Source organism: Oncorhynchus nerka, linkage group LG12, assembly GCF_034236695.1.
Source record: "Oncorhynchus nerka isolate Pitt River linkage group LG12, Oner_Uvic_2.0, whole genome shotgun sequence".
NCBI lineage: Eukaryota > Metazoa > Chordata > Actinopteri > Salmoniformes > Salmonidae > Oncorhynchus > Oncorhynchus nerka.
This window is the reverse complement of record NC_088407.1, coordinates 55,087,838-55,110,536: the sequence shown is the minus strand read 5'-3', so window position 1 is coordinate 55,110,536 and position 22,699 is coordinate 55,087,838. Positions and strand designations below refer to the sequence as shown.

At 40.4% G+C, this 22,699-nt stretch overlaps 3 protein-coding genes across 3 annotated transcripts in view; all 3 read right to left on the bottom strand.

Annotated features, from left to right (window-relative positions):
* Positions 1–9,065, bottom strand: part of LOC115138385 (rho guanine nucleotide exchange factor 10-like) — a 94,050-nt gene extending 84,985 nt beyond the window's left edge. Inside the window, exon 1 of the mRNA XM_029675183.2 lies at positions 8,935–9,065. The gene's annotated coding sequence lies outside the window, so the exon portion shown is untranslated. The remainder of the gene's footprint in view (positions 1–8,934) is intronic.
* Positions 9,066–9,861: 796 nt separating this feature from the next.
* Positions 9,862–15,995, bottom strand: LOC115138384 (protein CLN8-like). Its single transcript, XM_029675181.2, has 3 exons — positions 15,900–15,995; positions 13,572–14,245; positions 9,862–13,165 (listed from the first exon to the last, which is right to left on the bottom strand). Exons 2-3 carry the CDS (start codon positions 14,124–14,126, stop codon positions 12,851–12,853), a joined length of 870 nt encoding a protein of 289 aa, XP_029531041.1. The 5' UTR covers positions 14,127–14,245; positions 15,900–15,995; the 3' UTR covers positions 9,862–12,850.
* A 277-nt stretch (positions 15,996–16,272) lies between these two features.
* Positions 16,273–22,699, bottom strand: part of LOC115138383 (disks large-associated protein 2-like) — a 62,448-nt gene continuing 56,021 nt past the window's right edge. Inside the window, 1 exon segment of the mRNA XM_029675180.2 lies at positions 16,273–22,628. Within this exon segment, the coding sequence (XP_029531040.2) occupies positions 22,422–22,628 (207 nt within the window). The 3' untranslated portion in view covers positions 16,273–22,421.

The window sequence follows — 22,699 nt, the reverse complement described above, 5'->3', positions numbered from 1 at the left end:
AAAAAAGCTCTTGTGGATAATGGCATTTTATTTTACATGTAAAACATTTTTAACCTGGTGGGTGACAGAGGAAGAAGAACCTTGCTTGCTAACACAGCTTAGCTACCTAGCTTGACACCAATGTGCAGTGTGACTGACCAAGGTAAGAATTATTTTGAAAATTAAAGTTGAGTCCAGTATAGTTAATGTCATGTATGTATTAGATAACGTAATTACCAAAGCTATTGTTAAAATGTTCTTGGCTAGCCAACCAATGTGTTGCTTGCTAGCTAGCTACCTTAGCTAGACTTAGTGAGGGTTGGCTGTCTTTGATAGAACTGGCTAGCCCCTTATTTATTCTTGAGTGGAATTGTTTCACTGACTCTCCGTCCCTGCATTATCCACATGGTAACTGTCAACTTGTGAGTCTGCAATAGACACTGGAGGTGAAGGAATTTGCATTGTAAGTATCAATTTCAGGTTCAAAAATATTATTTAAAAGAGATGTTCTGCAGCTAGAGGTAATTTGTACATTTTGTGTTTCAGATGCTACCTTCTAGTAAGCATTTCACTGTTAGTCTACACTGTTTACAAGCATGTGACGAACCATGCCACATTCAACATGTTTCAGATGCGACCTTCAAGTGACTCCCATGCTACAATTCAACGAGTTATTTGAGAAAAAGAAAAAAAATCCAAATATATTTTATTAGAAATTCTTCAAATAGCCACCCTTTGCACACTTTTGGCATTCTCTCAACCAGCTTCATGAGGTAGTCACCTGGAATGCATTTCAATTAACAGTAGGGATGCACAATATAAAAAATATTTTTAAAAATATATATATATATATATTTTTAAAATCGGTAAGCATATCGTAATCGGATGATATTACCTAAAAATGCCAACATCGGCCGAATGTCTAGTTTAACGCTGATGTGCATACCTATCTAACGTAATGATGACACACTAAAAATACAGCGCTACACAGAACAAAGCAGAAAAATACTAAGCTCACACTTCCAACAACTAAACAAGTTCAAGTCGAGCAGTCATTTGAAAGACTAAGGACATTTTAGCGAGACAAATCAAAGGCTAAATCCATTAACGCTAAGATAAGGGAAATTCATTCCTTTAACAATCAACCGTTCTCTGTTGTGGATGATGTTGGCTTTCGCCGACACCTCGAGCCCCGGTAAACACACTACCAAGTAGGAGCTGTTTTTCAGATGTTGCACTACCGGAGTTATACGGTAATGCTGAAACGCACATCTATGAGCTAATTGCCTTACTGCTATTAGCTTCACAACTGACATTTGGACTAGCGATGTCAGCACCATGAGCATGCCGAGTCTGACAGCATAGTGGGTCGACAAGGATTTCGTACTGCATGCTCAAGAATGTGCTGGTTCTCATTCCGCTGCTGCCATTTCAATGGCATTTGAGAACATGTTTGAAACATGAACACACTCCTAGTGCCATTCGAACAACTGACTCGAGAAATAAGCTAATCAACTGCGTTTGCAGCAGACGTGATACCCTCAGTCATGGCATTGAAACGCCTGCTCAACAAAACTGCCGACACAGACCATGGGGTTAAAACTTGCAAAAGTACTCGAGGCTGTGAACAAGCGAGTCGGTGGCATTCTTGCTAGGTACAAGGCCCGCTACTTCGATGCAGACAAGAAACAGGGATTACGTGAAATGGTAGACACAGCCGGACAAGATGGAAACGGACAGTGACAGTACGCACCGAGGAAGAGATGCCACGGACAGACAGACCTGAAACTTCATTGCTTGACATGTATGATGAAATAGGTTTTGATTATGTTTTACTGGTAATGGGGTCATTCGTAAATGCCAACAAAGTAACTTTTGGCTGCAATTTCTTTTTTTATATCAGTATCGGGGATTTTTTGGGCAAGGAAAACATTGGATATCGGTATCGGCCAAAAATGTCATATCGGTGCATTCCTTGTTAAAAGTTCATTTGTGCAATTTATTTCCTTCTTAATGTGTTTGAGCCAATCAGTTGTGTTGTGACAAGGTCAGTGGGGTATACAGAAGATATTCCTATTTGGTAAAAGACCAAGTCCTTATTATGGCAAAAAGAGCTCAAATAAGCAAAGAGAACCGACAGTCCATCATTATTTTAAGACATGAAGGTCAGTCAATACGAAACATTTTAAGAACATTTCTTCATGTGCAGTCGCAAAAAACAGAAAGTGCTATGATGAAACTGGCTCTCATGAGTACCGCCAAAGGAAGTAGGGCTGGGCAATATGGCCAAAATATAATATCACGACGCCAGGACAGCGGAGTCAATCACCACCTTCCGGAGACACCTGAAACCCCACCTCTTTCAGGAATACCTAGGATAGGATAAAGTAATCCTTCTCACCCCCCACCCCTTAAAAGATTTAGATGCACTATTGTAAAGTGGCTGTTCCACTGGATGTCTTAAGGTGAACGCACCAATTTGTAAGTCTCTCTGGATAAGAGCGTCTGCTAAATGACGTAAATGTAAATGTATTTAAAAAAGTTGACGGTATTTTATGTTTTTGATTAATAAAAGTTCTAAATTTGCTTTGAGTAGTGCAAGACCCTAGGGTGGCAACACATATATTCTAAATTATTTCAATGGGTCTATACCATTCAATTCAACCTAAAATCATTTACAGCATTTCCTGCACTCAAATGAGATCATTTCCACACTGCCACTATATGGGCAAAAATACTACACCTTATTTTTAACCAAATGTTGCAATTGCGATTTAGATCAAAACACTTGGATGAACTTTTGGAATCATGGAAATATAATTATAATAAACATTCTATAGTTAGAACATAAATAATAGTGGACACTTTGAATACAGTGTTTGACATGACAACGACTGAAAATGTCATGGACGAGTTATTGTGACAGGAAACACTGAACATCACTTTGGTTCCTACCCTAAGGGACCCTATAATCTTTGGCTACATTAAATCTTTATTCATATAGCCAACATATTCATGCTTCACCTATTCCTGTTTGATTTAGAAGATACTGTTGCACAAACAACATGCTTATTTAAGCCTCCACTAGTACTGGTATCAGGCTGTATTAGCTAGCTACGTTTGCTCTGACTCAGTACTTTTATTAGCATTAGTGGCGAACACGATTTAGCTTAACTTGTTAAGAAAATACAAACTAGCTGTTTGCAGATGTAAGAGACACAAACTAATATTGTAATCATAGAACGCTTGTGGATTTCTATTAAGATCAAAGTGGAAACATCGTTGTCGTCAACATTGCTGCATGTGCTGCATTGACCATGTAGACGGAACAAAAGGGTCTCGTGGTCAAGCAACAACAAATGCGCTCCTTGAGTGACAGGGGGTGGGACTAGGTCTGTTTGGAAAGAGGCATAGAGAGAGCAGAAAGGGGTGGCTCAAGTAGGGGAGTAAAACTATAAATATTGACATTACACACAGCATATCACATTTAACAAACCAAACATTCAAATACCATTATAGAAGGTAAAGTAAAAACCCAAACCAGTCCATGCATAAATACCGGTGTATAGTCAAATACGGTATACCGCCCAGCCCTAAAAGGAAGACCCAGAGTTACCTCTGAAGCAGAGGATCATTTCATTAGAGTTACTAGCCTCAGAAATTGCAGCGCAAATAAAATCTTTACAGAGTTCAAGTAACAGACATCTCAACAGCAACTGTTCAGAGGAAAATTCATGGTTGTATTTCTGCAAAGAAACCATTACTAAGGACACCAATAAGAAGAAGAGACTTGCTTGGGCCAAGAAAAACGAGCAATGGACATTTAGACCGGTGGAAATTTGATCTCGGCATGTGTATTTCCCACTGTAAAGCATGGAGGAGGTGTTATGGTGTGCTTTGCTTGTGACACTGTCTGGGATATATTTCGAATTCAAGGCACACTTAACCAGCATGGGTACCACAGCATTCTGCAGCGATACAACTGGTTTGGGCTTAGTGGGACTGTCATGTTTTTCAACAGGACAATGACAACACACATCCAGGCTGTGTAAGAGCTATTTTACCAAGAAGGAGAGTGCTGCATCAGATGACCTGGCCTCCATCCCCCGACCTCAACCAAATTGAGATAGTTTGGGAAGAGTCAGACCACAGAGTGAAGGAAAAGCAGCCAACAAGTACTCAGCATATGTAGGAACTCCTTCAAGACCATTGGAAAACCATTCCAGGTGAAGCTGGTTGAGAGAATGCCAAGAGTGTGCAAAGCTGTCATCAAGGCAATTTGAAGTATCTCTAATATATTTTGATTTGTTTAACACTTTTGGTTACTACATGATTCAATGTGTTATTTCATAGTTGATTTCATCACTATTACTCTACAATGTAGAAATAAAGAAAATCCCTTGAATGAGTAGGTGTTCTGAAACCTTTGACTGGTAGTGTACATGGGTTCCGGTGGTGCAGCGGTCTAAGGCACTGCATCTCAGTGCAAGAGGCATCACGACAGTCCCTGGTTTGAATCCAGTAATTTGAACAATCGTCACAGAAGGGGTGAATGAAATCATTCCCTTTTAACTAGCTTAACTTCCCTTCTAACCATCTCAGTCCAGGCCTTTGAACACAGAAGTTGCTGGGCAAAAGGAGAGTGTAGCCACAGATATTTCACAGGATGTATAAGTGTGAAGCATCCGTTGGCATTTCCATTGACTAGCAAATATGGTGATGAGAGGAAGCCCAGTGGCCGGCAGTGGGAGAAGATGGAGGACATTATGCTAACATTTGATTAATACACTTCTGTTCCCAAGACTAAAATCTCTTATGAACAGAGTGGACTAAGTTACCATTTGTCAAAGTTTTTACAAATTGCATTGTTTTAAAGGAATGTAAGGGAAAATTGAGTTATTGCACACACGCACTTCAGAGTAGGCGTTCCCTAGCAGAAATATGCAAATACATGCTAGAACGCACCAATAGGATGTCACTAACTTGTACTGGGCTCCGCCCCCCTCCTTGCTTGTCTTTCCCACTATGACAAATTTGTTCCCATTGGAAACGACAGGCTGTGGTCCATCTTTGGTGTAGCACTTGAGTTGCTATGTAACGTCCCATTAAAGATGGAGGTTACCACCATAGTCACTCAGAAAGAAGGGTCCCCACCCATCCAGTGCAGACTGGGGCCTTGAGAGAGAGTCCAGCATGTTGTCAGAAAAACAGAACACTATGTCAGTGTGTGAGGCAATGGGAGAGAGAGGGAGAGCCCAAATAGGTCTTTCTTTGTTAGTTGCCCAGCTAATAGCTCTGGAGGCATTTCAATATCAATAGAACAAACAGCACAAAATGGCCTCCCAACCTCAGACTATGACAAATGACAATAGGCCAGTTAAACGCTTCCAATTGTTACAGTAATATGCATTATGCAGACTTCAAAGCGGATACTGAAGATAATGTGTTTAGGACTTTTGTTAGGTCAACCGAATAAATTGTAAAAAACATAATAGGAGGTCACAGATCCTTCATATGGAAAAGTGTCCAAAAATATTGAAAAAAAGAACTAGAAGCTATACAGCTCAAGTCATATCCAATTCTGAACATAGACGTTCACAGCTGGTAAACACTTATTTTGGTTCATGACAAATTTTCCATGTCCACCTGCAGAAGGAAGGAAGGCCCAGTCAGTCAGTTTCACAGCTGTGCTATATGCTGATCCGTTCCACATTACATATCAGTGACTCCTCAGTGGTGGACGGGAGGATTTAAAGTGCATGATCGATCAGTCCTCTGAAAAATGGGAAGTATGCTCCTCTCTGCGGACTGCTATGTACTCTGGCCTGGCTCTCACCCTCTGCCAGACACTCGGAAGCTTTCCCATAAGCCTCTACCCACTGGATGGACTTACAGACCCAACACACACACTTTGGGAAATTAGCGATTATATCCAGCTGCATCTGTGAGAGACAACCACCAAGAAAAAAAAACAGCAACAGACACTCCAATCTGAAAGTAACCCTCTGTTATGAAGCTGACGACAAAACTAGGCAGAATGCTGAAGGAAAGTAATAGCATTATCCTCGGCATGTAAGCCTAAACCAGGAGCCAGAGCTTCTTGAGCCAAGTCAAAGATTATGTTTATGGTGAGATGGAGATGTACGTGTGATGTTTGCTCAGCAGGAGGAAGTGTCACGCATGGCGGAGCGTGCCGTCTACAGGCCCAGGGTTTACCTGACTGCTCAGCAATAGAACCTCTGTATGCAGTAGACCGGGTCACAGCCAAGAGTCCTCCACAGTCCCTAAATGTTACCCGTTTCAAGAAACTAGGCCTATGCTGCACGTCACTATTTCCAGGAGTCTTTTTTTCTCTTCAAAATACGTTTGACAGAAATGCCTTCTGGAATGTGAACTTTCATGTGCCTTAATAACAAATGTGTATGTCATCTGTAAATATGAATAAAATTGTTACATTTTAAACCAACAAGCCTAGTTGGTTTAGCCACGGAAAAATACAGGAACCTTCCCGCTAGCCATGATTGGCTGAGATAAAATGGGCTGGACATGCCGAGAGATGAATTCAGATTGGTCTGCCATGTAGCATGCTTCTGTCTATAACATAAGCTGCTAAGTATGTGTGGCTAATCCTGTCTACTGCTGATTTTTTTTAAAGATATCATGAAGAACTGAAAAAGTTTTGCTACTGCTCAACATTGTTGCCCTGAAGTGAATAGCACTGTCGACAAAGCTCAGTGGGAAAATGTTGTGATGGACTACTTTCTGGAGGTGGTGGGGAAGAAACAGTGTCCTTGTCACAGAAGAAGTTGACTGAGTTTTGAAATCAGTGGAATGCCCAGTGGAAGCAGAGAGATGATTGCCAGATGCAGAGTCCAAGAAAACCTGTTGTAGTTGTAGAAAACCTGTCTACATATTCAAACTTAGTGCAACCATGACGGAGGGAGAAGCGTTCATCCATGTATACGGAAGGTTAAGAGTCTAGCGACATTTTCAGATATTATCCGTTTCTAATTTTGTCATTAAGTAATTTTCATTGCAAAGTTAAAGCTTACTGTTACCTAGCTAATGTTAGCTGGCTGGCTCGCTAGGTAACATTACGTGTATGATCTACGTAGAAGCTCTAGAAAGAGGCCCCGAGTTGGAATTCTGAGTTGGATGACCGTTCAAATAAACATTTCCCAGTTCGAGTTTATATCTTTCATAGAGTTCCCAGTTGTTTTGAACGCAGCATTAGATTTTGAATTATGGTTAATTGTTTAACTAGCTAGCTACATGTCTAAACAAGACTCCACTACGCAAGTAACTCTTTCACGGTCCCGTTTACACCTTCTGTATCCTGTGCATGTGACAAACATCAATATTATTTTATAAAGTGTGTGTTTACCAGTGAAGAACAACGTGGCCTGCACCAAAGTCAGATTAGGATATAGGCCAAGGACTAGATAAAGTAAATCTATACTACTATGTTTTGCTTTTACTTACACCACTTTTAGTCTTGATTTCTTAGGTTGTTCACTACACTGTGAATCCTTAAAGAGATGGATGGGGCCAAGGCTTAAGAGGGTGTGAACGATGAACAGAGCTCTACAGTAGGAATACCAAATCTTTCACGGCCATTTTCTCAAAAGTGGGGTTACACTTTTATCAACTTTCAAAGCAGAATTACTTTCATTGTTCTTCAAACTGCATTGTATGATATAACATTTTCTAGCTCAGAGTCTCTACTTTTAGCCAATGTACGAACACAATTTTGCTACATGTGACCCATCACCTGGATTTGGTCCTAAATACCAGAGATCCTTTTTTAGGAGTCATTAATCAGGGGTGGAGACATCTGTACTCACAGCAGCCAAGAGACGTGGCAATTTGCTCAGAAAATGACCATGTAGTGTGTGCAAATCTCACAGGCTCCCAACTCTCTGATGAAAAGTGAACTGGACAAGCACGGAGCCAGACAATACAAGAGAAGATCAAAGCGCTCACTGTATCAAAACCATCTTTTAGCAGCCTGGCCCAAGGCACATAGATTCCTGAAATACTCTTTGATCAGATGGGGTTGCAGGCTACTCTAACAACTTGGACCATCAGTTTGATTAAATTGGACTTTTCTGATTAATACAAGTGTTACCAAAGAAAGTTCCAGATCATTAGAGTCATGCACTTGCTTTATTGAGGAATGCTATGCATGGCATGACTAAGTTAATTTGTTAGAGTGGAGTTAGGGGTGAGTGCTCTGGAACACTTTCTAAGGACTCACTGTTTGAATCAAACGGTGATACACTGTACAAAGTTTGAAGAGAGAGAGAGATATGCATGCGTCTTGGTCTGGAGTGGGCAAAAATAATACAATTCAGGTGCACTTGTTGGTATGCAATCCATGTTATGACTAAGGACATCTTGATATCATGCACCTGCACCCTTGAAAAAGAACATGGGCACCACACATTTCAGCCATTGAGTTTGTAAAGAACATCTAGCAATTCATCACAAGATTGACATTTGCATGACAGCCATGTCCCCTCCCTGGCCCTGCCAACTTCTGACACTAAAAATCAGTGATGAAAGGCTGTGCATAATACATATTAGAAAATGTACTCTTTGCCTTGCTTGGAAAGATGAAGGGACAAAGGTTTACAAACAGTTAACAGCAGCCGAACTAAAAAGAACCAACCAGGACGACACATTGTAAGTCAATACACTGCATCTCGTCTAACAATACCATACATGTTAGCAAAGACAATTTGCCACGTTATAACAGCGCAGCAGGGATCGACCACTCACTTTTGTTTGCAGAGAAAAAACTAATTGGATGATGAAAGTAGGATCTGGTCTATTCGCTGATACCTTCCACGTCCAAATACAGCTAAACATGTGGTTACTACTGTATTGAAAAGTCTCAAAATTACATATAAACCACATTCAAACACTCTTGAAGTCCCATAACATAAAACTCACCATATTTAAACTCCTGATGAACAACGTCCTTCTAGTTCCACAGTAAATATGTGTAAACAAATCTCAGTCAAAACACTGAGTATGAACTTCTGCTCGACCAAGTGAATTTTCTGTTTTTCCATTTTCCTAAGCTTTTGCAAATGTAATTAGACTCAATCCAAGAGACTGCCTCCTCCTCAGTCATTGGTGGAGACTTCGGGGGGCGAAGCCTTAATTGGCCGAAGGGGCACTCAATCACATTCCTGAGGTCCCGCCTAGGATGAAATACGTGTGTGACAATGTGTACCACGTGATCAGTGAGGTGGCTCCCTTGGAACAGCTGTGCATGCATTAGTCAGTCATCAGTGAATGCATTACCATATGTGAGTTATTTGATGTATCTATATAATTGATCTATGTTCCCACTTTATAAACTCATCATAATCTGACTTTGCCACGTCAAATTTGAAGTTGAAGTAACTAGCCTACTACACACTCGTTTGTTTATTTCGGCACATTGGTCTGTGGTGAGTTGGGTCAATATTGCGTTTAAGTTAAAAGTATTTATTCTGGCTGTAAATAAATCAACAGTAAACAATTCCCAAAACGTTACTAACTCCAGGCAGATGTCCATCTATTCTAGACAAAAATGTGATGTCTTACAGTATCTTTCCAAATCTGTAATATATAAAGTCATAGACTCAAAGTTTCTCCACACATCTGAAAAGCACCAGAAAGTAAGTGCGGCAGTTTCCATTGTCCATCCAGCATTGAAATAATTGAGCGTCCAGACAGGTATTACATCCAATCCTATCATGCCATCTAGTGGATAAATAATATATTGCTTTGAATATATTGAGCACACAGCAGTAACTCATTCCCCATAAAAAAGTTTCTCATAAAGAACAAACATGCATTTCCCCAAAAATATAGACTAGACAATACGAAGAGGATGTTAAAGGTTTTATTGACAGCTCATGTTAAAGTGAACAGATTTGAGTGGTAGTCTGAGAAAATGACACTATCAATGTGTGAGCGTCCATCACACAACTTCATACTGACAGACAATAGTAGAAATTAATAGCAAATCCAACACTGTTAATATACAAGCTCAGAACTAATTAGACTGAATCATAGTAGAAAACATTTAAAGAAAGAATGACAAAATTCCCACTGGAAATACAAATAATCAAGTTTGGAACCCATAAATAACTCCATTGTATTTGGTTAAAGCTGGCATCAACCAACTAAAATAAAGCTACTGTGTACATTTTCTTTATTGTATTGCTATATTCTTAATGCCAGGCAAACATGTCAACTAAACAACAAGACTTACTTCATAAGCTTAATAATAAAACCTGAATTCAAAAAAAGATTTTAAAAATATAGTAAAGTTTAGGTTAATTATGGCTATGAAGGCCTTCAGTCGTGCCTCTATTTGAATTCAATAATCTATTGTAATAAAAGCAAGCTAAACAAGAAATGATGCCTGTTCCCCCTTTTCATCTCGAACCACTTAACCCAAAAGAATCAACTACAAACTCATTACTTAAGACTATGAAAATACTGTAATGAATGTTGAGGTTTTCCCATGTGAATGACTTGTAATACCCTATCCTTTCTAACCAACACCAGCAGAGTTCTAGGATATGACTAATGTAATACTGAGTGTGAAAATGTCTAATGAAATACATTAACAGAATTAGACATAACACGAACCTATGAAGCAAAGCAGATTGAACCTAACCATTTCCTAAAAAGCATCTAGATGAGAATGAAAGTGTGTTTAACCAGTGTGGGTCTGAGCCCTTAGATCGCAATATCTACTAAGCTAACATATGGAATTGTTTTAAAAGATGACCATAAAATGTATCATTTAACCATTTGATTTGGAATTTTAGGACCCATGTAGGTATAAATACTGTATATATAAATTATTTAATTAAAACATTGAATTTGGCCTTTACTGCTATAGCCCATAAAAAAACACATTGAATAACACATTTGTACATCGCAAAACACCGTCAAAAGGACTAAGGTTTTGAAGTATTTTTCCTATATCTGAGAGACATAAAAAATTTGACCCATGTTTGGTCACTTTATTAGTGAAAATTTGAACCCAAAGCACGTTGGGCCATTTTTACAGGCCGGTCCAGGGTTACCTTCAGACGACTCTCCTGAAGCGTGTGACAAAGGGCAAAACATATGACACCGTCGTGTTCATGAAAGTCTCATCTTTCCATGGGGTGACTTTTTAGTTTGTAGCTCAAACAGTACGGGTTTTACAGATGATTCCGTGACTATTTTCTTGTCTGGATCCTTTGTGTAGAGAAATACCACTATCACAAACCCCATATTATGGAATGGGCATAAGCTTTATAGATCAGAAGAAAGAGGGGATTGAGCTGCAGCCACTGCAAGAAATGGTACGTCTCTAGCATAAACACATGGGGAGCTATTCAAAATGTATAATGACATCACCGTGATGCACACCAGTGTAATGCCTTGGTGTCATAAGTTGTTTGTAGCATTGATATATTCTTATTCTATTTTCCACACCTCTCAAGTCAAGAGAGGATTTGTGAAGTACAGTATAACAACTTCATTTTCCGACAGATCAGCGGTAGAGAGAGTTAAGTAACAAAAGGAAGACATCACCATCCATTTGGCCTGCACCGTGGTGCTTGTTTTATATATATATGTTTTACCTTTATTTAACTAGGCAAGTCAGTTAAGAACATATTCTTATTTTCAATGACAGCCTAGGAACAGTGGGTCAACTGCCTGTTCAGGGGCAGAACGACAGATTTGTACCTTGTCAGCGCGGGGATTTGAACTTGCAACCTTCCGGTTACTAGTCCAACACTAACCACTAGGCTACCCTGCCACCTCGGAGTCTATCCACTCCCTTTGGTGACCACCGCTGAAAACAACACTGCTTCTCACAGCTCTCTTAGCATCCACTGTCACACGTTTAGAGAGTCTACTAGGAGTCTATACTATTAAGTCAACCCCACTATCAAAGATACGACTCAGACATCCACAGAATACAGGAACCATTTTCTCAAGATTAAATTAATTGTTCAAGATTCAACTAGAGCACACAACACTACCAGCACACATTACAGTCTACTCTGAAGCAAGTCAGAAAGCATGTTTTACAATACAGAAAGAAGTTGCTTGCCTTCAATGACATTCGAAAGCTGTTAGACTTTCCTCATCTGCCAAATCGTGACCCAGTCTCCAGTCTCAGTCTGTCACTGAGTTTGTTCTCAGCGAGTAAATCTGCTGCCTCATGGACTGGTCTTTGCTCAGCACATAGTGTTTGAGTGACCACACACACTTTACCAGTAAGTGCAAAGACCACTGGCGCATCAGGGAACTTCAAACAAGCCAACACCCCATTCCAGAGAGGTTAACTAGTACATTCACACCTTTCTGCTGGAAGCTGAACTGAGTAGACAGAACAATAATATGCCTTTCTCTCTGTTCATCTGCACTCCCACTCAAAGCAACACTATCAAAACCGGTGAATAACCAACAGTATACGGGTCAGGCCAACACTTTTCTACTATAAAACTAAATTCACCTATGACATTTCTTGTCGTCAAAGGCCCTTTCACCCACGTCTTGTAGAGACAACAGACCTATACTGAGAACCTTAAAAACACAGTAGTTCAGTTAAACTTGAAATACTTCAAACACTAAAAGCCAGAGTTAGTAAGAAAATAGTATTTAAAATAATCTTTCCTCTCCATTACAAACTTAAAAGCCAGAGTTAGTAAGAAAATAGTATTTAAAATAGTCTTTCCTCTCCATTACAAACTTAAAAGCCAGAGTTAGACTATTTCTCACTTTGAATCACACTTCCTCTCCTTTACAAGCATAGTAAAAGAAAGATAACTGTACAAAACAGGATCACAGTCCTTGGCTCAGTTTAGCTCTCATGAGGTTTCTCTTCCCGTTCTCCACTGGAGCCGTTGGGCAATGGCTTGTTGCTGAAGTTCCAGTCGACAGGGTTGAGAAGCTGCATGGTCTTCTTGTGTGTCCAGATGGGGTTGATAAGCACTGTGAGCAGGGCCAGGCCAGTGTAGAAGAGGACTCGCTGGGGCAGAGCCACGTACATGTTCATCTCCCCCCAGTGACTACAGCTCACCCACCACATGTAGTAGGTAAGCACCATGCGGCAGTGGAACATGTGGATCATCACCCACTGGTTGGCCTTCCAGAAGAGGGTCCTTGCCCAGCCCGCCTAGACGGGAGAAAAGAGAGAGATACTTAGAGAAGGAAATTTACTGATTGGGTAGGGGATAAAGACTGCCACAGTGTTTGGGGATATCTCTAACAATGTATGGATTGCATATAACATCTTGGACAATAAAACAAAAGTGGAATTCTCATGTGATTTGGGTCCATTTTTGCCTAGAAGTTCCCCTTTCTCAGAATGGCCACCTTCATTTATCACTGCTGCATATCATGGCAAGGTCTCAGTGTTGAGTACGTAAACAGAAAAGAGGAATTGAAATCTCTGTGCATTCTATGTCTAGCCCACCAGCAAAACAACTGTTTAAAAAAAACTTTCAGTACAGCTTCACACATGGAGTCAAACAACATTTTGCTGTATATGATAAAAGATACCAGAAAGACAAACACTCTACCTTTAGTAACATCCAGGAGATGCAGGTGAAAGGCGTGCTCATCTCCAGCAGCAGAGTGACCATTGGCAGGTAATGCCCTAGTGAGTCCCAGACCACAGCCCCAGTGAACCCCGACAGGGCAAAGAAATGGTGGGTAGCCAGAGCGAGGTCGAAGGACTTGAACACCACACTGGAGAGATGCAGCGCCACATTCTCAAACAGGAAGAAGCCCGTGGCGGTGAGCACGGTGAACCACGACCAGTCCTCCTGACCTCTTATCCTGTCCCTTGACAAGGCCGAGTCTTCGGTTAGAGCTCGTAAGCCTGCCACCGTGCTCTGGAGGCCAAATACGGCCCGTGTGACCGCCAGGTTCCAGAACACCTTCTCCTTGGCCAGCAGAGAGTGGTAGGTCTGGGAGAGGGCTGTGGACACCAGGTGGGAGAGGAGGAAAATGGCAGTGTAGAAGGCAAAGCCCAGGCTGATGATCTGGAGGCGAAGGTCCCAGGAGAAGTAGTCCAGACTGAGGTCAGCGGGGCTCTTGAATGCCGGCAAAGGGTTGGCCTGCTGGGAGGTCATGTTGATTTGTGTGGGTGAGATGGTGGATAATGTCTGTTGCTCTTACACCCGCAGAGTTCTCATAGAGTTGAGTAACCAGTAATCACCGAAGGTGTCCCATGGGTTAGTTATAAACCATCCTGCAAAATAAATTAAAGCCAACACACAATGGTCAATGTTCATAAAATAGTTATGACATGTCAAAATGTGCTAGATGACCCATAAGACCGTTGAACAGTACTTTCTATACCCAACCAAAACCATCAGTTACTGACCCAAGATAAGGTGATTTTGGTATGTTAACTTCTGGCTATGCTTGAAATGACAGAGGCACAAGAATGGACAAGTGAGTGATTTCACATCTTTCGTTTGACAGACAATAACAAGATTCCAGGCGCCTGTTTATCTGAGGCAATTCGTCTGACCATGTGTCAATTGAGTTTCCAACAACCTAGTCTGATTAATCAGGCTGTAATACACAATTCATTGGTATATACAGCCTGAAACTAATGGCTGCAAAATTGTGTAAATGTTCCTTACAAGCCAGAATGTTTAATAAAATTACATTTACTCAAACGGTTTGTCCTTCAGCTGCTGGAAATTTGAGACAAAATATCTACAGAAAAGTATCGTTAACCAAACTTTTTAGAGAGCCAGTAGGTGTATGGTCAAATGAGTTTTATACTGGATATTCAGTTCTCTCTCCTCAAAAGCTATTGAACCAAGCATGCCATGATAATGAACATTGTATATTCTGAATTAGGGGAGGTTGAGCAGTTGAAGGACAAACCGCACAGACAACCGGTAGAATATGTTCAAATAACATTTTATTCAACAATCTGGCTTGTAAGGAACATCACCACGATTCTGCAGGAATTCGTTTCAGGCAGTATCAATTAATTGTGTAGTGCAACCTGATTAAATCAGACTAGCAACAACAGCTCAATCAGTTAGATACGTTGTTACAGAGTAAAGAAAAACACAGGCCACATTACTAAAATCTGTAACATTGTTAATATGTTGTTGACTGATATTCTTTCACTCTGGAAACAATTGCGATCAGACTGGTCTCATAAATGTAACCTGCAACCAATTGCTGGGCCAATTGTGCACCGCCCTATGGGACTCCCAATCACAGCCAGCTGTGATACAACCTGGATTCGAAACAGGGTGTCTGTAGTGCCTTAGACCGCTGTACTACTCCGGAGCCCCATGAACGTAACATAGACAAATGTAAATCCGAGACACGTAAATTAGTATGACGTGTTACGTTTGATATGATTACATAAAATAGGTTACTTTTAAGGCAAAAATTATAGGAGGGTGGTAGGTCGGGTATGTAAGACAAACGTCTACCAACCCAAAGGATGGTTGGTCAGGGTGGATGGGAACATCTCGCAACCTAAAGGTGTTGTGTGTTTGAATCCCATCAGACAACTTTAGCATTTTAAATAATAAGAAACTTTAACTACATACTACTTTACAACTACTTAGTATGTTAGCTAACCCTTCCCCTAACCATTTTACATACCTAACTCCTAACTCCTTGAGCTAGCTAACGTTAGCTACAACAAATTGGAATCTGTAACATATCATACTAAATGATCTCTGGAAATACTCCACGTTTTTACAATACCTCAGTTGCAACATTATTGCATGTTATATTCTCAAATGTAACCGAACATAATGTAACGTTACTAAAACTAAATGCTTTGGCTAACAAGCCAACAGTATATGCAGAGTCATTGTAGCATAACCTATTTTTGGGGCTTAAAAATCTTAATAATAACTTACCTTATTCGTCCATTATTGGTAAACAGAGCTGTCTGTGAATTTAGAAGCGGGTTAGTAATCATATGAATTCAATTTGACAAGAGGAAATCCCGCCCTGTGATATTTTCCCTGCTCTCCTATTGGCAAGCATTATACCGTGTTTCTATTGGCCCAAATGTACATGACGGCATCTCATCTGTATGTCTTTAGGCTCTTTTTAATGATTAATTAGGTATTGTCCTCTCTATATGCAGTATGATAGGCGGCATGATAATTTCATATAGTTCAGTAATTAGTTCATTACATTGCATGCAAGTACCTACTTGTTTAAATGGAGGGAGGAAAATAAAATAACGAGACACTACCCAGTCCCTCAAACTTTTAAATGTTTTTCATCAAAAAATTTAATTGCAGAAGTATTTACATCAGATGATATCGGCAATGATTAAACTGCTTTTAAGAGGCAAAATCTTCAAAGAGTTAATTCAAAAAAATGTGTAAAATACAGAACTACAGTGATGTGTTTAAAATAACAGAAAAAAATACAGTGAGAAAATCAGTAAACACTATAATTTATAAAACATATATAAATGCATCTTTGATAAACAGGTGAATAATTAATTTATAAATGTAACAGTATTAACTAAAAGACAATGAATAAACAAATTATACATTCCGTATCAGTATTTTGCATGCCATCATAACAGCTTATCAAAAATAACCAGAACAAAGGAACAAATTGATAACAAAACATCAATAAAAGCAGAAAATTAATAAAAGCAGTTTCAATGAGGCATATATTATATATTAATATATTTATATATATTTATTTACAAATAATGAATATTTGGCATTATATTCATCCTCACTATAGATATGATATACAAGAGATGAAAATAGTTTTCGCTAAACAACTACCTTTTTAATTTGTCTAGTAATTTGAGTCATTTCACATTCCGAGACCAAGGAAGTGGTGTAAAAGTCTATCTTGATGGTTCTCTACAATGTCAATATTTTCAAGAAAAAGTCCCGTCAAAAGATTTCATATTTACTAAAAGCAGATAGACAAACAAACATGTAGTGTGGCCATCGATGAAGAGGAACTGTCCTAGACCCCAATCCATCATTTTTGGGAGAAACAAGGACATGTGATTGTTGCGAATGAACAATAAACATCACAGCATGTGATAGAAGAGTGGCGAACTACAGAAGTTGGCAGTTCCACATTTGCCTAATCAACGAATATGGCATTATTTTTCTGCTGCCTTCATTAGAATGAAGCTAAACTAAATACTATGTTTATCTGTGGTACCAGTTTCAGTCGGCTTTATGTGAAGACGATAAATCAAAATAAAAAGTAAAACAAACTACATCTACCAGTGACTTTATTTTCCAGACAATTCATGCCCAATTAGTTGGCCTTTTACACCTCGCACAAAACCCCTATAACCACAAAAGCTGACACAATATCCCATGGACATTATAGCCTGGTATTATAACTGCCTGGTTTTAAATGACACACAAACACCCTCTGGTGTCCATGTGTATTCTGCAAGAGTTACTGTCATGACACATTAGGACATACAGAAACAATATGTGGTCATGGAAAAGATCATGGGTAACAAATCAAGTGGAAAAAATATTAGAAATCGCCATGTCATTTTTTTTTTTTTTTTTACACATAAAAAATAAGTTGAGCGCCATCTAAAGGACTCAAATGGCACTGTGAGTTGTACTTACAAGCGAAGAACAGCAAAAGCAGGCAGATAAACAGCAATACAACCCTTTGATGACAGCTATGTAATGGTGGGCTCAGAAAAGGGCAGAGTATCCTGAAAGTATCTAGTTTTACCAACAGTGGAGAACTGATGGTTGTCTGTGGCAGGATAGATACATTTTTATAGCACAATTTGTTATTCTATAAATGGCACTGGTATGTATCAAATGGAACATTATAGTGAGTAATTCAAATGCAGAGTACAGAATTACTCTCATAAATGGAAGGGTAGTAAAAAAAAGCATCCTGCTTTTCAATACTGAACATCCACTATAAACTCCTCCGATCCTCTATGTAAAATTGTGTATTCCACTTTTTAATTTCCCCTCGACCTGTCAAATATTCATCACACAGACATAAAAGCATTGAAAAAAAAGAAGCTAAGCTATGCATGAATATGCTGCTAAAGCCATGGTGTATAGATTGAATCTGAACTTTCAATCAGAGTTGCTGGCTCTCTACCTGGGCTACTTGCCATTCCTTAGGCCATCATGTCACCATTCATAATGCTGCTATGAATGAGCATTTAGGGTTATCTGGATGGAATCCAATTGGAAATGGTACTGTAGAGGAGACAATACGTCTGAAATATGAGCCAAAGTAGTGGACAGCTGTCTCACTAAGGCAAACAATAGAGGAAGAGAAGAGAATTTAAAATATTTGGCACACACTCATAGAAGCAAACTCACATGCTTGCTTGCACACCAACCCTGACGAATTTGCATAAAAATACACACACACACACACACACACACACACACACACACACACACACACACACACACACACACACACACACACACACACACACACACACACACACACACACACACACACACACACACACACCTCTGTCATTTCAATGACACACAGTAAAAGAAGCAGCGAGGATATCAGAGTGTATCCTCCAGGGATGCCAGGGCTGATATAGAGACGAACCAGATCTATGTAACCCACATACTGCTGTGATTTACCATGTTATCCTCAACAGTAGAGGCAGTACAGTACAACCATCAGCACTTTTGCTTTCAAGGGCCTTTGAGGCAGTCTGGTAGCTCTTTCCAAGGACCTTAAAGGGATGACACTTAATTAAGCCCCCTTTCTGTAACCAGCACACTGGGGTATATGAGAAAACCCCATCACAACTTCCATCACAGCTACCATCTCCATCCACCTACAGAACTACTGCAGCATGGAACAACACCAAGTACACCTCAAAGCAGAGATCCCAGCCTCCCCTAAGTCAGCATGTGTCAGTGTGAGTCTTTCTCTGCCACTGCTGCGCGTCTGTCTGTGTAAAACTGTAGGAAGTAGGAACAGCAGGGGAACATCGCTAACCTGCCAACACAGATCCTGGCTTCCTGCACGACAGATAACGGTGCACTACAGCTACTATACCCTGTCATTTTGGCTAGGTTGGTTCCCTCCCTCCAACGAAATGACATCACTGAGATAGATGTATGCAGACAGCAGCCAGATCTTCACTCCCCGGGGAAGGGAATGTTTCTACACTCACACTCGTTTCATCCACCCTAACTAGTCATGATAGAAAATGAAGCCATGGAAGACATAAATCATTTTTATAAAATATGAGGTAAAGATAAAATGATCAAAAGAAAATGCAAAACATTTCAAAATGTCCTCTAAAATGTGCATTTTTTATGTCGTTTCCAAACATCTATAATTGAACTGACCCCCAGGACAAGGCTATCAAAACAGTATCTTCTAGCAATGTAAGGATGACATACAGATGACACATAGTGACTGTTGGGCCACTGAGAAGGTGACGGTGGGGTCATGTCTCTGTGGCGCGATTGGCGAGTGGACTCGGAGGCATGGTGACCTTCCAGTCACACTGTTCCTGAAGCTGTCAACAAAGTGCCACAACAAGACTGTTCCTTCAACACAAACAGGACACAAAGTGACTCCAGACCGCTGAAAGGTACAGTGCTCTGACTGCAGCAAGACAAGTCTCTTTCTCTCTGCACCAGTTACAATAGAAGCCAGGCGTAGGCAGCCTACTAGCAAAAATAAACAATCATCATTTTCTCAGTCCCAAAAATAGATAGTTTAGAGCCGTATCAATTAGATGAGAGTGCTACTGTAAGTGTTGCATTGATTGTTTACCCAGTACTGGATCGATTGAGCAAAAAGTAGCACCAGTGACTTGGCTCATTACCCCAAAATATAACCTATGAAATCAATTCCAGTCTATTAGTAAAAATAGACACCAGTCTGCAGCAGAATCAGCCTGTCCTGATGTCTGCAGTCTTAGATAACATTAGATAACTCAGCTACAATAGGATTGGCAATGCTGATGCTGACTAGCCTCGTGGCTATCAGTGTAATATCACCTTTTAACATATCCTACAACAGCAGAGGGGTTTCAAGGTTTGTCAAGTATGTGATAGCCTGTCATCACGAGGGGTAATCGAGTTTATACTCCACTACAGTGCACAGTATTAGTCAGATTCAGTAGAGAAGAGAAGTGCCCCTCAAATCAACACACCTCATCCCTCACCCCAACAACTCTAGTCCCAGGGCTTTTCAGGCCTCCTCTAGCCTCTTACGGGAACTGATCCAAACCCTGGTCACTACCATTCACTGTGTTACTGTGACCCAGGCACTATACAGTCCCCTCCACTTCTACATCACAGTAGGCCTCTGGAGTACATGTCTGAGCTGTGTGAGGGGAAAATAACCCCAGTGTTCCAATGACTCATATTCCCTGCAGTGCCATCCACACACAAGAGAACAAGTCCATCTCTACAACGTCACATTTTTCATGTCTTTGTTATCAGCCGGTATCAAAAAGCATTAGTCACTAAATCAAATCCTGGAGAGGTTTCTTCCTTCATACCTCTTCCCTCTGGGACTGTTTCACAGTATTACCTTGTAGCGGTTCCTAGAAAAGGTACAAATACTTTTCACACACTGCACTTGTCTGGTAGGTAATCGACAATAGAAACGTTCTCCAAGATTGTGCAAGCTGCGTTCTAATCAATGAAACAATGTAACTTATGTGTTGTTTGAACAGACACTGTTATTCCTGGGTTGGCAGCAAGGGTAGGAGATGGGCTAGATGTTTGCAGAAATGACAGCACTACTTTGATACAACACGATATGTAGGAAGGCATGGAGAGATTGAGGTGAAAAATCAACCACGTGATTAAGAATATTAATTTCCTCTCTTACAATTCAAATACAACAATACTGTTGTGAACTTTGTTTTTACATTTCCCTTGGAAATACAGAGAATGATAAGTGCAAAAGTGCATTATTTTCCGTATATTTGATTTAAAGAGCTACGCAAACCTTCCATAGCATTTTTTCCACTGCAATGAAATGATGTAAAATATTTTTCTGAAAAAAAAGTATTACATGTTGTCTGCTTCAAGTAAATGTCATTGCATGTGAAATGTCAATAGTATAGGAAAATGTAGAGTATAGTGTGGAATGGAGAAAGGTAATGAGAATGATTTAGACATTTTTAAATCACTTTTTTTTTTACCATGACCCTTGACCTTTACCTGACTGTGTAGAAAGCTGAATTTTCCAACTTTGACGACTTTAACATAACCAGAGCTTACTGTGAGTGCATAAAATAAACATTTCAGAAGGGATGACCCACCTGCCTCTTGGTCAGAAGCTACAGTGCGGCATGTACAGTTGAGGTATTTCAAACTTTCAAATAGGTTCACTTGAATCATTTTGTGATTGTTATCTTGTGAACACAATTGGAAACAACAGTAGGATAATTGTAGGGGTTTCCACCAAGAGTTGGACTCATCATGGGGTCATCAATTCGTAACTGGGTTTGTATTCTCTCCGGTTGCTGGTAGGTTTCAAAGCTACATTTTTTAATTGCACTTTGCAAATGTTGAAATATACATACATACCCTTCCAGAATAATTTAATGAGAGTTTTGGGGGATGGCTATTCTATCATGTAACACTATTCCAGTAACAAAAAACTTTTTCATGGGAAAACCAAGGAGAAGATGAACCAATGATGAACCAATTCTTAGATATACACTGAGTATACAAAACATGCCCTTTCCATGACATAGACTGACCAGGTGAGTCCAGGTGAAAGCTATGAGCCCTAATTGATGTAACTTGTTAAATCTACTTCAAATCAGTTTAGATGAAGGGGAGGAGACAGGTTAAAGAAGGATTTTTAAGCTTTTGAGACATGATTTTGTATGCGTGCCATTCAGAGGGTGAGTGTGCAAGACAAAACATTTAAGTGCCTTTGAACGGAGTATGGTAGTAAGTGCCAGGCACACCGGTTTGTGTCAACAACTGCAACGCTGCTTGGTTTTTCACACTCAACAGCTTCCTGTGTGTATCAAGAATGGTCCACCACCCAAAGGGCATCCAGCCAACTGTGAGAAGCATTGGAGTCAACATGGGCCAGCATCCCTGTGGAACACATCGACACCTTGTAGAGTCCATGCCCCGACGAATTGAGGCTGTTCTGAGGGGAAAAGCGGCAGGGGGGGTGTTCCTGATGTTTAGTATACTCAGTGTATATCTACTAATACATATCTGTTGATGGAAGAGGAGTTTTGTGATATCCTACTCAGTGAGGCCTGGAGTGGAGATGAACTCCGAAGGTGATGATAGTGAAGTCATGAGGAGACAGATAAAGGAGGGAAGTGTACAGTAGATAGTCTAGAAAAAAGGCTAGTTAAAGGAGAGTCTAGTTGAGGGGTAGTCTGAGGGGGGAGACGCCCCTCACCCGTGACCCCTGTCCCAGTCCTCTCAAAGGCGAGTCTGGGCCTCAGGGATGTAGATCTCGATGCTGTCTGCTCTCTCTGACACCGAGTTCTGACGGAAGGAAGCCGCCCGCTTGGCCTGCATCAGCCTCCTGCGTGCTTCCAGGCGGTGGCGGTCTGGAAGGTCAAGAGACTTCTCCCGTGTCACGCCTCTCTTCCCGATCATGGACTTCTTTGGTGCGACAGGTGGTAACTGGACACAGGAAGAAAGAGAGAAGAACTCGACCAAAATCCTGTCCGTATTGAAATCTATTCTAGAATTCA